The sequence below is a fragment of the Xenopus laevis genome, chromosome 9_10S, assembly GCF_017654675.1.
Source record: "Xenopus laevis strain J_2021 chromosome 9_10S, Xenopus_laevis_v10.1, whole genome shotgun sequence".
NCBI classification, from domain to species: Eukaryota; Metazoa; Chordata; class Amphibia; order Anura; family Pipidae; genus Xenopus; species Xenopus laevis.
In genome coordinates this window covers 61361668-61384890 of record NC_054388.1, presented here as the reverse complement: position 1 = coordinate 61384890, position 23223 = coordinate 61361668, and the positions used below count along the sequence as shown (strand labels likewise).

At 36.3% G+C, this 23223-nt stretch overlaps 1 protein-coding gene across 3 annotated transcripts in view; it reads right to left on the bottom strand.

Annotated features, from left to right (window-relative positions):
- The window catches only part of gpd2.S (glycerol-3-phosphate dehydrogenase 2 S homeolog), a 111142-nt gene that overhangs the window by 37584 nt on the left and 50335 nt on the right, over positions 1 to 23223 (bottom strand). Inside the window, exons 10-18 of one of the 3 annotated variants that reach the window (XM_041577759.1) lie at positions 22371 to 22505; positions 21770 to 21945; positions 20400 to 20531; positions 19496 to 19654; positions 16247 to 16359; positions 15592 to 15670; positions 12033 to 12131; positions 11458 to 11626; positions 6590 to 6712 (exon numbers count right to left, since the gene is read on the bottom strand). In XM_041577759.1, the coding sequence (XP_041433693.1) occupies positions 11531 to 11626; positions 12033 to 12131; positions 15592 to 15670; positions 16247 to 16359; positions 19496 to 19654; positions 20400 to 20531; positions 21770 to 21945; positions 22371 to 22505 (989 nt within the window). In that variant the 3' untranslated portion in view covers positions 6590 to 6712; positions 11458 to 11530. 3 annotated transcript variants of the gene reach the window in all.

The following is a 23223-nucleotide window of genomic DNA, read 5'->3' as shown; positions in this document are numbered from 1 at the left end:
TATTTATATAATGTCTTTTCTAGGATTTTGCCTAGGTGAGATGTCGATTTTCTATACCTAATGTTGAACCATACTTTTTTTTTACATCTAATAACATGCAGACGAAATTTTTAAAAAGGCAAGAAAGCAAATATTGTAAAAATTATTCATTTTCAGAAGTACCTCTTATACTTTTTATACTCACAACTTAAAAAATGTTTTTTTTAATGACAAATAAAAAATGTTCTAACAAATTTTGATACTTTTGTTAATGACAATTTTTTACATACCCCTCCTTAATAACATTTTATTAAACAGTTCTGTGTGATTTGCGTATTATACACGCGTGGGTCTATAATTCACAGACATTGGCCCTCAGGGGTGGAGACTGGCTTTGGCACTAGAAATTTAACTTAAATAATATCTGTAACTAAATGACTGTATTACTGCATTACTTCTTCTGTACTAGTAATAGATATTTGATTTGAATATAAATATATATATATATTTCTAATTTTCTTGTATTTAAATGGAAACATAAATATATATTTACATGTAAAAAAAGGCAAACTATAAGAAATGAAGAGTTTATCTTTTGCTTGATAAACAATTATCAGAAGAACATGGACCGCACAAAGAAGAAAATACATAAAAGTAAGGGGCCCTATCGTTTTCTAATTTTTCTGCCCATGATTCATGAGGAAAATGAAATATATTTCCCTGTCACTTCAATAAATTGCAGATTTACAGCTTCTTTACTGGAAGAGGAAAAAAACTGCCGTGCAAATGAATTAATTGCAGAATGTAAATGTGTGAGTAGGAATGTACATTCTATGTATGCTGGGGAGGGGGAGGCGTTATGTATATTTTGCTCTCTGAAACCCTTTAATTATGACTTGTATTACATCACTTTAATTCACAAAATAATGTTTAATAGTTCAGACCAAATTGTATTTACACCACTTAAAAGAATTCAGAATTAAATATGTTCAGCCTGGAAATGCCATACCAACACGGAGCTGTCTTTTAGGCATTAGAGTAAATACTGAGCATGAATTTTGTTGGAAAAAGAATTCCATGAAATGTTATTTTTCAGTTCATTTTTATTTCATTGAATTTCCTCAATTTCCTTTAAAGCCAATGACACATTTTGTATACTTTTTGGCATTCTACATATATGTCTTTCTGTGGTTTTAAGTCTTCTATATCCTTTTATTTTACTTTTGTCTCTTTCTCATTTTGTTACTGTCTCTCCCTCTTACTCCCCGCCTCTCTCATCCACATATTTTGGGCAGATTTACAAAATATTGTTATTTGTTCTTTCAAGAGTTAACAATGTTTATTTTTTATCGGTTTACCAGCAGCATTTAGCAATCTTATTAATGTGGAACAGAATTTACCAATTCACAAAGTCACCACATAGACTTTAATTGCATTAGTAATTAACGCAATTTTGTGTTCTGTTTTACTAGATTTCCCTAGCAAAATTTGTGTCCATAGAGAAAACCTTATGAAAATGGAACCCATATTCCTTCAGGTCCCAGTTACTACTACACTATGTCAGTCAGCAATACAGCTTGTCTCAGCACTGTCAGGTTTGGGGAAGGGCAGGATCAAAGTCCCGATAGACTATAGAACAAAAGCAAATAGTTCCCTTGCCTTCCTATTGGGACTTTCCGTCACCCTCAGATTCTGAAGTCACTCCTGAGTTCTGGAAGAAGCTGCAGCTGTGACAAAAACCGGTCAGTAAGAGGGGGTTGAGTGTCACTTTTGGAACACCAGATTGGAACCAGGTATTTTGAAATGCATAGTGACAAATCTAAAATGTGTCCCTATTCATTTAAAACCTGCCTCTCCCAATGACATATACAATCTCGGCAGGTCTGAGATACTGGATTTTCGGATTCAAACCTTTTGCAGTCTCAGGGTTTAATAACTCCTGAAAAATTCAAGTTTTTTTCCCCCACTAAATATTCGGATTTTATAGTAAATAAAACCTCAAATTTTTCGAGTTTTTGACATTCAGAATTTGAAAAATAACCCCTTAAGAGTCCCGATACAATCTTCTTAATGTTTTTTCCCATTATTATTATATGTTATTTTCCATTTTAATTTCCTGCAGTGTCCCCTCTATTGGACGGGTTTACCCCTTCTTGGCATTATTAAACTCTAGTAAACTCTACACATTTTATTAATTACCCTCTTTATACTGTTACCTTGCAAATGTCCCACTCACCTGAGCAACCAGACAGTGATTTGGATATTAGACTGAACAGAAGATGCCCTGATAATTGAGCCAGAGAACTATACTGCATTCCGGTTTTATTGCTGACTCCAGCAGAAAGACAGCAGACAGCATCGGAGACCTTAAGGGCCCCCACCCAGCGCAACGTGTCCCCTGGCCAAACTCCCCCCGCGACATGTCTCTTTTACCTTCTTCCTCCTCTTTTGCTGTGATCGGAGGAGAGGAGGCAGGGAGGGTTTCCTGAAGCCAAGGGGAGTGGGCTTGGTTTGGCAGACACATGAGGTCCAGGGCCCACCAGGTTTTTTCCGGGTGTTCCGATGGACCAGTCTGACCATTATTTCAGGTTGTAAAGAGGCATAATAGAAGGGGAAAATAGCCAAAAAGCTGCATAAATAGTATATGAACACCAGCTGCAAATTTTCTCAGAAGACCCGTTTATATCAACAGGTTTTTTCCTAGTGAGCTGAATCTCATTGGTAAAGTAGTGTCATATATTGTATTTATGTTGCTATCCTGGTTTATAGCAGTATGCTGGTGCAATATATACATATACAGTAATCACTATACAATATATATATATATATATATATATATATATAAAACTTACCTTTAGAAATTCACAGGACAAATCTACAGTTATAAAAGGGGTGTGGCTGTGTGATTCAGATGCTTCAATTGCAGCAGTATCTTTGTGGTCAATGGATGAAAATGATTTAAGCTTCTAGTGACCCAAAATCTAGATACAATCTGGACTGCTTGTAATAGGAAAGTATCAGCGAATCAGTTTCAATACCTTTATTGATTCATGCATAGTCAATTTTTTAAAAATGGCACATTAATAGAGCCCCTTAAACATGTATAAATTCATACAATTAATTTTTCATAAGAAAATGCAATAAATTATGGCAATAAAAACACCAATCATGCAGTTTTTTTAAATTTAATAAACCATGGCTATTGACTAAGGTCCATTCTTGGAAAAAGAGAATGAATTATCTGGCGGGTTGTGCTGGATTGCATGCACTATGGACTATGGTGTAGAAAAATCACTGGGAGTTGTCATTTGTCATGTAAAAGTCCCACATTTCACTCACTAAGAAGAGTACAAAAAAGTTCATTGAAAATTCAAAGGTACATACAGTACATGCAGTCGATAACATCAGAGCATACATTTACTTCAGACAGCAGTGCATGGCTACAGAAAAGAAATCAGTGCATCGATGAATCAAGACAGAAAAGGAGCCTATTGGTGGGTATGTACAATATTGGAGTGGGTTGCCGAACAGTTCATTTGCCAGTCTATATGTATAATGGAGTTAGAGTAGGGAAACCCCAGTGGTCAACGGGGTGCTTCCCGACACTAAATAGCTAGAGAAAATATGGATAATGGCTTGAGAGCCGTAACAGGTCAATGACGTTCTGGGCTGATTACAGATAAAACACTTGATATATCACTAGGTTCCATTGGCTATCAGTGCACACAACATACATGATGTACAGTATGTGCCAAATATGAACCCAAACGAGACCATATAATAATGATTATTCAATTCTAACTACTAACGTGTGCGCAAATTACTGTTACTTGATACAAGTTTAGTGCAACAATGTCATATACTTCAGCCTCCAGCACTGTACATACTACTTTGTGACGGTATACAGTACAGCACTTTAATTTCAGTATAATATAGCAGGATCTTATAGTATATGTAGAAATGTTGAGTCTTGTATAAATATTTGTCTCGAAGATGCCATTTCAGTGGAAAACATAACATTGCCATTTTGTCCGCCAAAATAACTGATTATCTCAACAGCAAACAAAGCACAAAACAACTGCACGTGACGAGGATATTCGCATTCATCATGCTGTACAGAAGCAGAGCTTGCACAAATGATTGGATACATGGCATTTGGCACACAGATGTGACTACACCTGCTACAAAAGGCAACCTTTTTAGAGGTATTTAAACAAAGAGACGAGTTTGAAAAATGAAGGGTCTTCAAAAGTTCTGATATGAAAAAATAATGTCTGGGTTTTGTGCATACTTATCATTTTTACTAGTAGCCCCCAAATATATAAAAAGGCCACAAAACACTCTAGTGGTCATTTTGTTTTAGTAAGGAAATACTGCAGCAAGCTATGAATAAATACATTTCTGTCCTCACTTCTCACAGCTTCTGTATGATGTTACTGGTTCTGTTTGATGATTGTGCCTTTCTGATTGCAACTAACACAAACTAATATCACTAGAGGATGATATTATTAAATCTAGAGAAATGTATTTGAGCCCCTTATAAAAGTGAAGCAGTAGTTGTTAAAAGTTAGATGTATTTTATTAGAACATGAGAAATAGCCTAACAAGCTAGTCTATGAGTAAGTGCTCCATCGGACACAAAAAAAACCAAATATAGGATATCGGGGTGTGGGGATTACAAATATATAAAAAAGCCTGTCAGTGTCCCTTCAAACTATAACTTCTCTAATTACTATAGTTCTAATACTTACTGAAGCATAATACTGGCATTCAAAATGCAAATTGTGCCATTTATTTGGCATATTCTAGTAGTTTATAAAGTTATAAAGTATGTATATAATAATAAAAATAATACGTTTTGTTCTAACCTGAAGTCTGGTCTTAAGTTGGAAACATCATGTAATACTAGAAACAGTCTAGCTTTAACTGGCTTTTGGTTATGGAACACTACATTCAGGTATTTATATTTCCAGTGTATATTAAAAAAAAGTGTCTTGATCCCCATTTTGCTAAAATAACCTAAGGGGAAATGTCTTAAGATATGTTAAGACAGATTGATTCACATAAGTGTTCAATGTCAGTAAGTGGCTGGAAATAGAACTTCCATACAGTAAATAGCAAAGACCTCTGAGTAGAGTCAGTAATGATTATTATTATCAGTTCAGATCAGTACCATATGATCCAATCCACTTAAAAAAATAAATGTTATCACCGAGTATGGATTCAACCTCCCAAATCAGTTCTATTGGCCACTCTGGGATAATAAAACTCAAAGGCTTAATCAATTGGCCAATCAATTGGCCAGTTGGTTCAATTCTACCAAAGTTTGGATGCTTTGGAATCATGCAGGACCTGATGAAGTGGTGTAAGCAAATGTGAATATGGCACCACATTTTTTAAGTAATAAGTGATGTTCTTTAATGTTAAAAAAGGAACTGGAAATTTCTACCCCAAATAAAAGGATAGCTTTATTGTTTTTGCTATAAAGACTTAGGGGCTCAATTACTCAATTGCATAGATATTCTATCCACAAATGTCGAAAAAGTTGTGGTTTTCATATATGTTTTAAAAGCTCTAAAAACGTGTGATTAATTAGGTGTAAAAATCATGAAACCTCTAATGTCAAACCTCGCCAAGTTGTTGAGGTGCTATAGAAGTCAGTGGGAGCTATGCTATACTATTGGACCGCTTTTAATAAATTCAGACTTTTAGAGGTTTTTGATTTTTTTTCACAAGAAAAACTTGAATTTGTAAATATTTTCAAGGTATTCGTATTTATTAGTGCACCATTCAGTGCTTTTTCATTCATACTTTTAATAAATTGAATGATATTTGTGGTTTTAGAGAATGTTCTAAACCCACTAAAATGGACCTTTAATTAAAAAAAAAAAAAGCCTCTTAGAGGATGTCACTAAAATTCTTCAAAATTTTCTCTCGATCTGAGTTGTCCAGAAGGAAAAATAAAATCTAATTAAAAATTTTCTAAATTATTGTTTTCCCAACTTGATATTTTTGAAATTGATCAACTGAAAAAATCTAGAAACTCAAAATGAATAAAAGCTGGTGAGCTTTTGTATAAGTCAATGAGAGGTATATTTTCCATATTCAAGGTAATTTGAAATCTTTAGAAATACAGTATATGAGATTTTGCAGAATCGTTAATAAATTAAAGAATTTGATTTTAGTGTGAGTTTCTGTTTTTCCATGATGATGATGAAGAAAAAACCACCTTGAGTGCAGTAAAAATGTTTCTTACTGCCTCTTAGAATAAGCAAAAGGCAAACATGTATGAAGTTTAAAATACTAGCTTCTCCCTATTAAGTGAAATATAAATATTCCATAAAATTAAAAAGCTACATTCATAAAATATATAAAATAAACCAAAAAACCAAGGCAAAATTTTAAGACCCTAAATTAATTACTTTATATAGAAAACACCAAAGGACTTTCTAGTATAAATGTTTACATGAAAAAAAAACTTGAAAAAATATATATATTTGTAATGTCACACTGGGTGCCAAATCTGCATGTGTACACAGCAAAAAAGCAGCTTTGGAATGTTCTCCAGCATACAGAAGCAGTAACGAGCTTCCAATTCCCATAAGACTCACACTCCGCCACCGCTGCGATGCACAGGAATAGGTTCTCTTTGCTCCAGGTTCTCTTCTGCACTCTTCATGAGAATTGCCAGGCGGCTGCTTGACACGAAGCCTTTCTGAATTGCGCTCATTAGCTTTATTCAAAAACAATAAAACCAAAAATGTTAACAATTTTTTGAAAAGGACAACAATAAAAAAAAAAATAGGAAAATGTTTATGTATAGTACTTAACTACTAGGTGCTCTGCTTGTTGCAAGGAATAATTAACACTTTTACAATGCAAAGAAAGCAGACTACTAGAAATTCTGGTAAATGTCACCTATTTCGTCACACTAAATCCATTGGGAAGCTCTATGTTGACCACTGTAGTAAATAGGAAGCAGTCTATAGTGATCAGCAATGATTTCTGCTACTTGGTGGTGGCAACTAAAGCTCCATGTGTTCCATTCCTCACAGTATAATGAAACAACTAGAATATACTAATTTTTGTGTAACCCGTAAATAAAATATATGTTTTTGTTTTAAAAAAAGATTTAGCAGTGGAAATATATAGCCAAATCTAGAGGTTCAGCAGTTACAGGGTGTGAGCCTTTGCTTGGTGTGAAACAAAATGTTTTTTCTTAAATATTTGTCTAAAACTTAAATATAATTCCCTTAATTCTTTCCAAACCCATAAAAAACTAATATCTCTGTATTCTGAAATCATAATTTTTGCACAGCAATAAGGAGCTGTGATGGTTAAGCTTTTTCATTTCCCTCAAAAAAACAGATATTCTGTTACACTTTGTGGCTTCACTGATGATATCTGAAGCACACTGTTTATATCACTAGCATTTTGGGGCAGAAAATAATTAGAAAATAAATAAAGTAAAGTAAAATCAGTTAATATGTTTATTTTTAGATGCTATTAGCTATTCACTAGGGTGTTGTGTAAATTACTTTCAGTCAGTGTCTAGTTTTTTTTTTATTAACCAGAGGCACAGGGAGGAAAAGAGAGAGTCACAAAGAGTTGACATTAGAATCAGACCAGTTTTCCCTGTTTGAGAGTTCAGTATTACTGCTTTAAGCTCGCTCCCAGGGTGAAACTTCAGATGTGACTTGAGGCCTTCAGAGCTTGACAGACTGAATAAATGAAGGTGCTTTTTGATCCATCACTGTCTTTCTTAAGTAATAATGGAAGAGCTGATTAAAGCGCTCCATAATGCTTAGTGCTTAAAGCTCATGTCCAGCCAAGTACAAGAGAAGATGTATTATGGCACTGAGTTTTTTGGAGTGTTTATCTTCGATTTCATTTTCCAGGAGGTTGTAAGTGAGCATTAGTGCCTGTCTGGGGGTTATTCTACAATAGTGGGAGGCTTTATGGACTGGGTCTCCATTATCATGTTATTGTAGGTATTCACACAATGCTGTGTAATATTTACTGACACTGTTGGTCATATTCTTTTACTGCAGATTCTTCATTCCACTGGTATCAATTTGCATCCTGCTTCCCTTTCCTTTCTAACTGACACTTCACTTTCTCTTATGCTAGCAAAACCTCAACACCATTCCCCTTGTCATGTTGAGGCCTTAAGGTTATAGTCTTCTCTCTTTGGGAAGCTTATTTCTTCATTTCCTTTTGAATGTCATTTGTGTGCAGATGATATCACCTATATTGTGCTACCCCTTAACGAATCCTTGAATTTCAGACCTAGATAAAAATTCTGATTGTTCCACAAAACCTGGCCCTATTTTAATACTGGTGGCAAGCTCTTTAAAGGAAAACTACACCCCCAAACAATGTAGGTCTCTATAAAAAGATATTGCATAAAACAGCTCATATGTAAAATCCTGCTTCATGTAAATAAACCATTTTCATAATAATTTACTTTTCTAGTAGTGTGTGCCATTGGGTAATCATAAATAGAAAATTGCCATTTTAAAAAATAAGGGCCGTCCCCTGGGATCGTAGGATTCACTGTACTCACAAACATACCAACAAACCATACATGTTAGGTCACATGAGCCAATTAACAGACAGAGTTGTGTCTTTTGCTTCCACACATCTTCCTGTTACAGTTAGAGTTGTAGTATTTCTGGTCAGGTGATCTCTGAGGCAGCACACAGACCATCACAAAATGGTGGCTCAAGGCAAGAGATGTAAAAGGGCAATATTTACTTAAATATATATTCCAGTTTGGTAAGATTCTTTAATATGCCACTTAATATGATATAAACTATCTGTTGCTTAAGTATTCATTTTGGGGGTATAGTTTTCCTTTAACCCATCAGATCAAGCACCCAGTTGTGGAGTAGCCTTTGGCTCATTTCTTTCACTAGTACCACGACCTTCTGCGCTATACCTTGACAATATTGCAAAGATACATCCCTTTCTTACTAAAAAACATTATATGCCTTTATCTTATCCAGCCTAGACTACTGCACCTATCCCTACCACTACTGAATAGCCTACTACACCTAACCCCTTCAGTTTGTCTCAAAGGTTTATTCACCTATTTTATAGAAAGACATCCTTAACAGATTTTCAATTGCCTTCATCTTCTGCCTCTTTCCAGCTCTCAAATAGGGGTCACTGACTTGACAGCCAAAAACTCTTGATCTGTGAGGCCAAAGTACTAATAGAAAACTATTAAAACAGACAGGATGCCTATTAAAATATAGCACTAAAGAAAAAATGAAAGTACATCCTGTATTATCACATATTGATACTATTAGTTAGAAGTACTGTTTTACTGTGTGTCATCATCCAGTACACATAAGTGTTCAGGGAAGTCCATATATACTATAGTAGATGGATATTTGAGGCAAAAAAGTGTGTGCCTCAGACCAGATTCATATGGAAGCTTCCACAACTTTCTACATATGGGGAATATTGTCTTAATTTTGGTCATCTGAGAATTTATATATAATTATATTTTTGATGGGCATTATGAAGAGGGCAGGGTTAGAACCTGACTTCATTGGGGTCATCTTTATTTTTTGGTGGGCACTATTAAAAGTGTAAGGCTAAGGCTTCATTTCATTTGAGTAACCATAGACCTTTAATTTCTTTTGGTGGTATCAAAAGGTTGGGGTTAGGGCTTGACTTTATTTGTGATGAAAGCCGTTCAATTTTTGTTTCCAAACCACTAAGTTAAGTAAGGGTCGGTATACATAAATGAATTTAACTGAAACATTTATAGCTTAATGCTAAAGGTATATAAAATATATATGCCTATTAAACAAATTAAAATTCAGCCTAGACACCCTATGCCCTATTTTTAGCTAAGGGTCTTTATGTGCATTTACTTGAAAAGCTCCCACATCCATTCCCTATCTGAATTTTCCAGCTCAATTTTAGGACCCTATGGTCTAAAAAACTATAAAAATAAATGATTGTCTACTTTATCTTCTTCACTATTAAGATATCCACACTGAGCTTAAAATGACAGTTATGTTTTCCCAGAAGATATGAAAGCAATTCTATAAAGAGCCGAATGGCTATATCACCTTCCTGTCAAATAAGGACTAAAAATGTTTCCAGTATAATTTCTAAGGAACAATTCATTGTTGTCAGTGGTTAATAGAATATGCATTTAATCTGATTGAACAGATGATAAATGTATTAAGAAATAATTATTCCTTTCTGTGATTCTGGACACACCGGGCGAAAAAAAAAATGTCTGCATTTAGATTCAACAATGCTGCTATCTGGTGCTCATCTCGAGAGAGACAATTACCATTCCCTCTCCCTTGATCTTGTTTGTTTAACTTGACACAGTGAAGAAAGGGCTGACATTGACCAAAATCCCTAGCATTAATTTATCTCATGTTCGGCATTCATCATTGCCACTGCTCAAGAAAGAGTTGCCAGACATCTGAAATACCTGCCCAACTAAAGGAGACTTTACAAAAATGAAACTGCATGGGTGGAGGAAGTGGACACCGAAAAAACTTATTATATTGTAAAAATGAGAAAGTAAAGAAAAAAATTAACTACATTAAATAGATGATTTTTAAGAAAATATTAAACTGAACTAATAGAATATTTTACATTTTAGGGGTTCTGCTCAAATCTAAATGCAAAAATTAATACGTATTTTTTATTTTTACTGTATTTTGTAGTTTTGGATTTCGGGATATGTTCAATAAAGGACAAAAATTTAAATTCTGAGTATTTTTGGATACAGCACTGGCAATTCACTAAAAGATGAGTATGACAAGTTTTGGTAAACATTTATTTTGAAAGGTGAAAACTCTCCTGTTTGCCAATTTATCAAGAGCATAAGAATGAATATTTGCCAAGCGGAATTGCGCCGGGTTCAGGCTGGCAAACTACTATAATAAAGGAAATCTACTTTATGGCATAAATATTCCACTATAATTTTATTGGAATATACACTGGTGAATTGTTGCTGAGATATATCCCATGTAGTGCAAATATGCCCAAAGTATTGAGGCATTATCCAGTAACTGCAGCACTCTGATAATTATTCCATATTATAATTTTATTGGCTCATTAGCTCATGTAGACAAAAATGGCAACGTTTCGGGCCTCACAGGCCCTTTATCAAGCCTCGATAAAGGACCCTGTGAGGCCCGAAATGTTGCCATTTTTGTCTACATGAGCTAATGAGCCAATAAAATTATAATATGGAATAATTATCAGAGTGCTGCAGTTACTGGATAATGCATAGTATTCCCTTGACCCGAGGCAGGTTGGGCTAATCACTGCTGAGCACCTGATCCAAAAGGATTGTGCACAAGTTTTGAGCACTCCATTTCTGTGTGGAGTCAAAGTATTGAGGCAAACTTTGGAGTCATATTAAAAAAATGATTCCTACTTTAGTAAATATGCCCCATAGCCTATTGTTCATGTTGCCCCATGTGCAACACTGACCTTAGCCACCAACTGTAGACAGGGAGTCAAGTGTCTCCCTCACTAGTGGGTGCCTTTCTTAAGTGTTCAGCAACTACAGTCTACAGGTTGTTAGCTCCCACAAAGGGTCATCCATAGCATTGTCAACTTCTTTCACATGCCATTTAATGACTACACGGAAGTACCTTAACTGCATTTATGGAAATAAAGGGAAAAACAAAGGAAGATGCAATTAATTACACAATACCATCACTAGACAAATGCAAAGTGAAAATTAAAAAAGGCACAGCATCATATTATGGCTATTAACCTAAAATATGGAGCCAAGATGGGATATCAAACAGATGGCAGTTTGCAATTTACTGCTCAGTAGAGCCAAGCACGTTTCTACCTCTTCTTCATTGCTAGTACGGCCATTGGAGGGTACAGGTTAATTGAAATATATGGAAATTTCACTTGAACTTGTGCAACAACCTAGTAATTGAAGAACTGGCTTATAATAAAATAAATGTAAGGCTACCTGTAAATAAAATATAATCTCTTTGTGATTAGAAAACGATGTCTCATTTATCCGCCCTATAATAGAAAGCACTGACCTGCAAGAACTCATTGAGCTCCACTTGCCCGTTCTTATTGAGATCAACTTCATTCAGGATCTCGTGTAGATTGTTGGCGTCCATGTGAACGTTAATATTCTGATACAGTGATGAACAAGAGGTTATTTGTTAGTAAAATAAGCTTGGACCTATAGACAAGTGTATTCAATTAATGGCATCAATTGAGATAATTATTATCGATAGATCTATACTGTGGCTTGGGTAGGTTCCTAATTGTATTAAATGTAGACATTGCATTAGTTCAAGAGTAATATTGATTAAAGAGGAGCCAGTGAGTTCTATTGGCAAATTCAAAGATTAGTGAGAAGGTAAACTGCTGGAAACCGCTGTTGAAAAACAAGCTGCAGCTGAACTACAAATCCCACAATGCCATGAGCCACATGGTCTACTTCATTAACGGCTAGAATGAATAAAGAGATTAAACCTATGTCTTAATAGATTTTTGTTGCAAATTCTTTCAACAAATGATGATCCAGAAAGTGATTTGCCATTGAAATCCTAGCAGCTACCAGGTTTATCAAAATTAAAAAAAACCATTGTACAGCATTTTCAAATACCTGTAGCAAATATTTACTGTTGACTGTTAAATACATAACATTGCAAGCTAAAGATTTAATTGGGTCTTGCTTAGGGTTTCTACACCCGTATTCACTACTAGTGCCTATGCCTGCTGTTTAGCTACTAGTATAGGATCTGCTATCTGGAAACCTGATATCCAGAAATTTCAAAATTACGGAAAGGCTTTCTGCTCTTAGTCTCCATTATAATTAAATAACCCAATAAACAATTAAAAATGAGTTCCTTTTTCTCTGTAATAATAAAAAGAATGCATTGTACTTGATACAAACTAAGATATAATTAATCCTTATTGTAAGAAATACAAGCTTATCGAATATATTTAATGTTTACATGATTTTCTAGTAGACTTAAGGTATGAAGATTAAAATAACATAAAAATGACGGTCTGGAAGACCCCAGGTCTAGAGCATTCTGGATAACAGGTCCCATACCTGTACTTGCACGTTGCTACCTGCAAACCATTCCAGACCATAACTTAGTCACCTAGGACACATGGTGGTAACGTTATGCTGAACCAACAGCCATTAGAACATGATTCACTACTAATAGCAGAAAAGGCTCAGGTCATATAGCAGATAAGCTCTACAGAATATACTGGGTTTGCTGGTATCACTCAGTGCGTGTCTTATCACGTGACAAAGTAAGAGAAGGTAGTAAAAAGGGACAAAGTAAGAGGAGGTAATAAAGTCAACAAGAATGATTTTAAAAAACTAGGTGTAACATTGAGGGTGAGGACTTACAGGTATTACCTGTGTCACAAGCAATGTTAAAGGAAAACTATACCCCCAAAATGAACACTTAAGCAACAGATAGTTCATATCATATTAAGTGGCATATTAAAGAATCTTACCAAACTGGAATATATATTTAAGTAAATATTGCCCTTTTACATCTCTTGCCTTGAGCCACCATTTCGTGATGGTCTGTGTGCTGCCTCAGAGATCACCTGACCAGAAATACTTCAACTCTAACTGTAACAGGAAGAAGTGTGGAAGCAAAAGACAGAACTCTGTCTGTTAATTGGCTCATGTGACCTAACATACAGTACAGTGAATCCTACGATCCCAGGGGGCGGCCCTTATTTTTTAAAATGGCTGTTTTCTATTTATGATTACCCAATGGCACATACTACTAGAAAAGTATATTATTATGAAAATGGTTCATTTACATGAAGCAGGGTTTTACATATGAGCTGTTTTATGCAATATCTTTTTATAGAGAGCTACATTGTTTGGGGGGTATAGTTTTCCTTTAAGAAGACAGTGGGAGCTTAGGGAGATTAATGTGTGGCTGACTGATTGGTGTAGGAAAGAGGGTTTTGGACTTTTGGAGAACTGGGACAATTTCTCAATTGTCTACAGGCTCTTTGCAAGGGATGGGCTGCACTTCAAAGATGATGGTGCAGCTGCTTTGGGGGAGAAGATGCTAGAGGGTTGGAGGAGATTTTAAACTATGCATGGGGGGTTAAGTAAAGGATTCCATGGAACACAGGTTAGATGAGGTAGTTGGCAAAGGAAGGGAAAATGGGGCAGGAGATATGGTTGGGGGTACTGTTAAGGACAGGGAGGACCACAAGTCATATATGCAATATGGTACCAGTATTAAATGTATGTTTGCAAATGCAAGTCTGACTGGTATGATGTGATTGGGGGGCCAGAACATGGCTGAATGAGTCACATGACTGGGCAGTTAATATCAGCAGCTATGGAGGGACAGAGGCAATAGAAAAGGAGGAGGGATATGTCTGTTTGTTAGGCAGGATGAGATTCAATGATGACAAATGTAAAGTCATGCAGCTGGGATGTAAAAATATCCAAGCCACTTATACGGTTAACGGTACTGCAATAGGCAAATCCAAAATGGAAAAGGACCATGGAGTCCTTGTAGATAATAAACTTGGCTGTAGCAAGCAATGCCAGTCAGCAGCTTCAAGGGCAAATAAAGTCTTGAGTTGTATTAAAAGGACGTATATTTGCAAGAGATGGGGTTATTCTTCCACTGTTTACATCACTGGTAAGGTCCCTTTTAGAATATGCCGTACAGTTTTGGTCTCCATCGCTCAAACAAGACATTATTGTATTAGAGAGGGTACAGAGAAGGGCAACTAAGCTGGTAAAAGGTATGGAAAATCTTAGCTATGAGGAAAGACTGGCCAAGTTGGGGTTATTCACACTGTAAAAGAGGTGCTTAACTATGATAATATATAATAGATAATAATCTCTCTAATGCTTTATTTACCAGTAGGTCTTTCCAGCTGATGCGAGGTCACCCTATTCCGATTAGAAGAATGGAGGTTCTATCTAAACTCTAAATATTCGGAAAGGGGTTTTTTACAGTGAGAGCTGTGAAGATGTGGAATTCTCTCTCGGAATCAGTTGTACAGGCTGATACATTAGATAGCTTTAAGAAGGGGTTGGATAGCTTTTTAGCAAGGGAGGAAATACAGGGTTATGAAAGATAGCTTATAGTACAAGTTTATCCAGGGACTAGTCCGATTGCCATTTTGGAGTCAGGAAGGAATTTTTTCCCACTCTGGATAAACTAGCAGTTAGGCAGGTTATATATAGACCTAAAAGTTTAAACTTGATGGTGTGTCTTTTTTCAGCCTAACTTACTATGTCACAGAGCTCATCTATTATCTGCTATTTAACCTGTGCCATTTAGCCCTATTTCAATTACCTCCTTCTTTATAAACACAATCTTAGTGTTTCTGAAGCAAACACACCAGTTTACTAGTGCAGGGCAAAAGTGCATTATATTTTAATTTAATTGTTGGTTTTGGATTTCCCCATGGCTACTATGTAATGATACATTTTAGAATAACTTTATTATAGGAGATCCCTGTTTTTGCCTTGCATATAGGTGACTCCCCAGTGTGAGCATACTGCTTGACTATCAGCACAATTAACAGATTCATATATGAAAGCTTAAAAAAAAATATTGTGAAGAAAACGTTTACCTCCAGAACATGCTGAACATCCAGTATGGTGATAAATCCCTTCTTGTCCTTATCAAACTTGTGAAATCTCTTTGTATACCTAGAACACAAAGCAGATTTAGAAAGCAGCCAATGTACCCCCATAGACCTTGGGTTTGTTTCATGTCCCTGAGCGCTCAGAAAAAACAAAGTGCAGATATCTGTAGTGCAGAGTCAGGAACTTATCACAGCACAGCCTACTGATCACCTCATCAAATATACAGTATGTAAGAAAATCTTGTTGCCTGTCCATTCCTTCCTGCGACACTATTTTCCCAATCCCCATATTCGGCTGCTTCTGCAGTTTGCATTACGTGCACCAAACTTTACGTGCTGAATCACTTCTTTTTTGCAAGTAAAGTAGAAAGGATTCTGACCTATCAAACCAACTTGGGTCCCCCCACCCCAATTAATTAGGACTGTGAAACTATTTCAATTTACTTCTTTCTATTATTCACGCAGTCCGTATTTCAGCATCCTCTAAATATATAATTTGGATGAAATGATTGACGAACATTAATCAGTGCACCACAATAGCTGGTTTTCCATGTCAGAATAACAATTAGTATAACAGCTCCCGCTGACAACGTGTTTATATATCCAGCAGTTTTGGTCGAGAACAATAAGACACATTTACCTGTCTACATCAGAAGGTGACAGATTAATTTCAGATCGGTCTGTTAGCTGTTCAGATCGAGATTTGTACCCCATTTCATAGTACAGGAATTTCTTTGCTGTTTCCAATTCTTCCTGGAAATCAATAATAAAACATTTTAGGTTTGGATTTCAGGTATAAAATAGGATAAAAAAATCCAAAAATGTCTCACATTTTCTTTATTTTACACTTCTTTTGACATTCTTATTTTTCCAGAAAGCTTAGATGAAATGTGAATGAAAACTTCAAAATTTGACAACCTTTCATTTCTATGAAATTTGTTTTCTACTCCAGACCTGATTAAACCAGAAAAGCATTTTTATATCAAAATAAAAAGGCTGTTAAAAAAAAGGGCAAAAAATGACGGAAACGGTATAAAATAATTTATAGATTCAATAGGATTTTGACGTAAATCTAACTCTGACAAATATTTAGCACCATTTAACCATACTGATGGGTGCATGTTCAGTGCTGATCTCCATTTTGTAGGCACAGACCCACTGGGAAACCGTTAACTCATGCACTGCTGTGTTGTGATTGTATACAACAATGCCTCAGGCAACTGCAATAAATGTGAGCACTGTGTAATGTGCTCTTAAAGTCAATCAAAACATTGATAATACAAGTATAAAAAATCTACATGCCCCCAGGCTGGTGTATTTCCTATTTTCTTAAACTATTTGACCATCAGTAGGTGTTTGTCTCCCAATAGGATTAACAATTTACCATACGGCCGCTGATCCTCTAACAGAAGTCTAGCCCTCAATGCATCGTCCAATAAAATGAGGTGCTAGCAACTGTATTCCAAATGTTTATGCCATCTGTTTAGCACAGGGGATATTGATTACACAAGGCCAGTAAGTCACTAATTTGATCCCCTGAGCATTTTAAGGAACAGATCTGAAAGGGGTTAAAGTATTAATAGGGGAAAAGATATAATGAAAACACTCAATGTGCTGTTTGCCACTAGGGGGTCCAGTGACAACAGGCTCTGTGACATAGTTGACAGCACATAAACAAAGGTCTCCTATAGACAGCTGAAATACTAGCAGGAGAGTAAAAGCTACCTACTGCACAGATGCTCTATTATGACTGATAAGTAAGCAGAGAGAATTATTTATTGGCTACAAGTTGTCCGGTCTAACTAGAAGTTAATGGAACATATGGAAAAATCTGTTCTAGAAGAAACACTTTACCAAAATTGGTCATATATCTATTGGGCAGGTTTGACAGTTGATGCTGTGGGCCTGCATGGGAGCCTATTATGATCCAATTGATCCAAGCAACTGGATCAGTCCGATTTGTCCCACAATGTCGGTGGGCAAATCAGGCAAAGATCAGTTTGGTGACAAATGAGTGGATGTTTACTTGTATGGCTTAGGTCATTGGTGTATCAGGTCTGCAGTCATACAGCCAAATTATATGACAGAGAGATTTGCATACACAGTAATTAAAAAAACAACATCACAACACAGGGGTTATAGGTTATATAGGTGCCCAGGACAAATGCCCTTTCTGCACTACACTTAAAACAGCCCTGGAAAGATGCACATGCTATTAGCCTAACAGTTATAAAAGGCTTGTAAACTCATATTCACTTGCTATACATAAGCAAGCACTTCAAAATAATAAAAATTCTTGCCATGGGAAAGCGGAAAGGGCAGAAGGCACAATAAGAGAATATCAATTAATCTGGCACCGACAGATACTATCTTTAATATGAAAGCCCTTCCTTGTCAGAGGTTGTGCTGGCAGTTCAGATTTCCATGTGTGTCTTTAAAGCTCCTGCTTAACAAGATGATGAATAAAGTTTTGTATTTGTGTGTTGTATGGCAGTTGTGATATTGTGCATTACAAACAGCGAGACTGCATAAGTTCAACCGTATAACATACAGCGAATCTTATTAAAAATTCATCATCCTTATTATCCCCTTAGTTTATTTTCTGCTTGTGGGCTTTTTTAATTCTTATTTCCGTACCTAATTTCTCATCAAGCTATCCTAAATGCATGATCCTTAATTTGGATATCTATTGTGACAGAGCACAGTGCTGCAAGGAGGAAGGGCAAATTCTTGGAGGGTTAAAGCCACTTGTTCTCCCTGCAGTGTCCCTGCTATTAATGTGCTAGCATTAATGCTAAAACCCTCATGGCAACAATTCAAAATGCAAAGGAGCCTCTCTAGACTGAATATAATAACCAAAGTGCCTGGAACATTAACTGCTGCAACATGGCTTTAATTTCCTGTTTAATGGGAATTTACAACAAAGAAATGACTTAGCTTTATGAAATGTAAAATAGCGAGTGCCATAACTTTGCAAATATCTTTATATTCATATTTGGCATTACGGCCTGTGCAAAAGCCACAAATACTAACCTGAATGGCCATGCATTTAATATGTGCAAAGATATATGTCTGCCTATGGCCATTCGTTTCAGGTGGTGGGTTGCTTCCTCACATGCACATAGTGCTGGATTTTTTATCCACAAAACTGTACATTGTGACAAATTACAGGCATTTTTGTCAGCTCCATAAGTCTCATAGCCTAAAACAGAAGTATCCCACCTGAGGCAATATTCAGTGCAGGAATTGTGGCTTTAAGAGTCAGATAGCCCCCAACTTTGTGATTCATGATGCAATGTATAAAAGCTTATATTAACCTATTAAAGTGGACAGAAACAGTACTGGCCCACCTAATTGGTTTCAGGGCTAATTCTAGCATACCCCAACAAATGATTAACTGTAAATAAAGCATGCTGGCAGCTCTAGTCCAGTCACATTAGGAATGCATGCTCAAGGCAAGAATGCCAGTGGCCCACTTAATGCGAGCAACCAATGAGAATCCTGCCTGCTATGTGCTGATGGCATTTCTTCTAGTTCTGAGCACTAAACTGCACTATGTCACCCTTTTGATGATTCAAAATGTGAAAAAAATATCCCTTTGTTAAATAAATAAATGATGGCTAGGTTGGTAGGGTGTATTAAGTACTTAAAAATCACCCCACTACTCTGAAAAGCTAACTAGTTCCCATTACAAGAGTATTCCAGGAACCAGTTTCACAACAATGTTATTAACCTTATTATGTTACTGTTTTCTGTTGTAGTATGAAATTTCAGTGTATCTAGGGCGCCACACTTTTACAGCATGGGGATCTTTTATGGGCCCTGAGACACAAGTAAAGAATCCGGGGAAAGACTTTTTTTACACTGGGAATTAAAGCTTCCTCCATACCTTCTTCCTTTGCTCCTTCCAGTTAAGCTCTTTGGCCATGATATCGACTATTCGCGGTAAGGCTTCTTCTGCAGCCTGAACATTGAGAAATGCTAGGCGAGTTCTGCGAGAAATGACATCAACTGCTGTACAGGCGTATTCTCTTAGTGCATATTTAACCTGTAATGGCAAATGAGTGCTGCATGATTACATGGCTAGAGCAGGTGGGCAAATATATGTTCAAATATATATACTATGGCATCCGTTATCCAGAAACCCGATATCCAATATATTATTTTTTTAGATTGAATGCCCCTAGAGGCATTTGTGTGGTCTGTACTTTAACCTGAACTACAAACTGTTTTAGGGCAAAATTTGCAACTATGGTTACAGGCTTCACAGAACAAAGGAAAGCGACTTACTGGGGACAATTTACTAACAGAGAGCAAGTTTGCTTGGATGCGGCAACCAATCAGCAATGAGCTTTGATAAATCTTCTTAAAGTAGAAGAATAAAGGCAAATCATGCATTGGTTGCTATTGGTTAATTCCCTGGTGTCACTGTTACTGCTGGGAGTTCTGGTGTAATAAAATATAAATGACTGCAGATCTAACATTTCTGTTCTTCCCCACAGTATTAATGTAAATCAGAGATGCAAAGCCAGTGGCACAAATGCCCTCCAAAGTATTGATATGGTCCACATGCAGCACTGGAGATTTACAGAACTCTTTGTATGATATAATTTTAATATAACTGGGCACTGAAACCTATAAAGGCCCATTTACGGTTCTAAGTGTGCTTTACAGCCACAAGGCACTGTCCTTCATTCGTAAATGAACCTACAGTATATCCTATAGTCTGCCTACTAAAAATCCCAGTGAAAATCATTATGAAATGTTATAATGGGAATTTTTCATTTACTCACCTCTGCTTCAATGTATGGAAATTCTGACACAAGACGCTTTCCAACAATCGGCCATCTTTTCCCCGTGACTTTGGCCAATTTGGCCACCTCAAAGGCCTGGTCTCCGTAGGTAGCTGCAAGATGCTGAGCCACCTGCCAGACAAAACACAGACTTTCAGCAAAATCTTCCCTTGTCTTCCTTTTCTGCTTTTCGGATCACAGCAGGAGAAATAAAAAGCAGGCTACTTATATCAGTTTCTTCAAAGCTTTTATCAAGTAGACTGAAGAGGGTATTAAATCTTGATTGTGTGGGTGGAAACTACTTATGTTGTAAATGCTTAGAGCAGCACTTACACTACTATGCATGTATCAATGTAACTGTGACTAATGAAGCTTCAACAACACTTTGCTACTGCCATCACATTTACAAAAAAATGTTTTAGTTAGAATGAGATGTTACAGAGCTGGCACTGTCATCATTAACATCAAGGATACCAATATCTGTAAATGGGAACAGCAGACATTCATGTTTTATTCCTTGAATGGCATTATTTTAGTCTGTACCTTTCATTTCCTGTTCTGTTTAACAATGTAAAAAATGTCAAACATATTTGGCAAACAAATTGATTGAACTGATGTGAAGTTCTCAGTATTTATGAGCATTTTATAAAGCTCTTCCAGTTGTCTGCTGTACCACCCTCCTGTGCATATGGATGGACATATTGCCACAGAAAACAAACCCAAAAGGTGAATTTATACTTCTATACTTTTTCAAATACAGGTATGGGATTTGTTATCCAGAATGATTGGGACCTGGCATGTTTTGGATAAGGGGCCTGGCTGGAATGTCTCCCAGCTGCATTGTTCATACTCCGCAACCTTTCCATAATTTGATCACCATACATGGTTCCATTTTAAGTTAATGTTTGTTATGTTATAGAATGGCTAAGCATATTTTCAACTGGCCTTATTTTTTTCTTTTTTAATGTTTTTCTTCTTTCTGATCTCATCTAAAAACAAACCCTCCATAAGACAGCAGTTTTATTGTTATTGCTACTTTTTATTACTCACCTTTGTATTCAGGCCCTCTCCTACTCATATTCCAGTATCTTTAGCAAACAAATGCACGGTTGCTAGGGTAATTTGGACCCTAACAACCAGACTGCTAAAATTGCAAAGTGGAGAGCTGGCCAATAAAAGCGAAATAACTCAAAAACCACAAACAATAAAAAACAATTGCAAATTGTCTCAGAATAGCACTCTCTGCATCATACTAAAAGTTCATTTAAAGGTGAAATTAACCCCTTTAAATAAACCCGACAAGTTTGTATTACATTATATTGATTATATCTTAGATGGGATTAAGTACAAGGTACAAGGTAATCACCTACCTCACTTTCAAGACCATAATCTTGAACAAGACGGATATAAAGGGTGGGGGACCAATCCTGCCCCCCTTCAAGGAACAGTCCCACAGTTCTACATGGCCCTGCTTTCAAATTGTGAGCTTTTACTGCTGCATCCAGTGTGTCTTCTGCCATTGAGCGATACGTGGTCCATTTCCCACCTAACAAAATATATTCATCTTTACCAGCAATAGCTCAGAAAGTTAGGGGTTCTTTATCAGCAAAACTGACACAAGCAGACCCTCAGTCCAAAATCTTCCCCAGACAAAATAACTATTAATCTAAGAAAAACACTAAATACAAAGAGTTTTAGCTTTCTTACCCATCAATAACATTTGCACCAGGTATCATTTTCAGGTGATTGGTGCATTACATGGTACTGTAAAATGTTTTTTTTATGGTACCATTAAAGATTTTTGGCATTTTCATTTCATGTAGGGTTGCTTAATCTAATTACAGCAGAATAAAGAGTCAATTTAGCCATGGGAAAGATGCTTTGAATTAAGGGACATGTAATTTATTAAGATACCCCTGACAAAGAAAGATGCACCAATTGCTTAAAACTTTTATATAACATAAAAATTACCTGCTATTGTGACAAGACCACTCTCACTAACATCAACAACATGATTGCGGGATATTGACTGGGTATCTTTGGAATTGGGATTTGTGACCAAGGGGCGAATGCCGCTCCAGGCTGCAAGAACATCTCCTCTTCGAACTGTTATGAAGAGAACAAAGAATGGTCACCAAACTACTGAGCTGGTCTCGCAAAATAAGTTGTTGGCTGTTTCCTTGTCGGTCGATATGGAGGTCCATTATCAATGTTTCCCTTGAGAACTATGAAAATAAATGAAATTTTGAGGCAATGTGATTTCTTATTATGCTTTTTATATCTCAATTTTTTCAGGCTAGATGTTCTACTTCCAAATATTTATTTTCAGCTACCCCAATGTGGGATACAGCCTATGAGCTTAAAAATGCAATATAATATGTAGCCATCAGTTGCTCTGCTCAGCAAGAAACAATGGATCTTCTGATGCCCTAGACTATAATCTACTGGCTCATTGCTGCAGTATTATACCAGTAATTTCTGCTTAAAATGCAGCACCCTAAAATTTCAGGTGGCAGTAACCAATGGTTAGTATATGTGTATGTATTAAGCTGTTGCCAAACACAACATGTATCCCCACTTAACCAGAGCTGAAAAACAAACCCACAACATTTCAGCTACTAATACGCTACAACTTACAGCACTCAAGCTCTTGCCACAGTTCCAGCATCTTCCATTGCTTAATGGTAGTTGAAGCTTTAAATCTCACAGACACAAAGAAACTAAATATCATGTTCATATATCTTCCAGAATCATAGCGTAAAGGTACCATGGCATGTATGGCTGGATTCCCTAAGGGTGCCTCTGATATTTTACATGTTTCAGA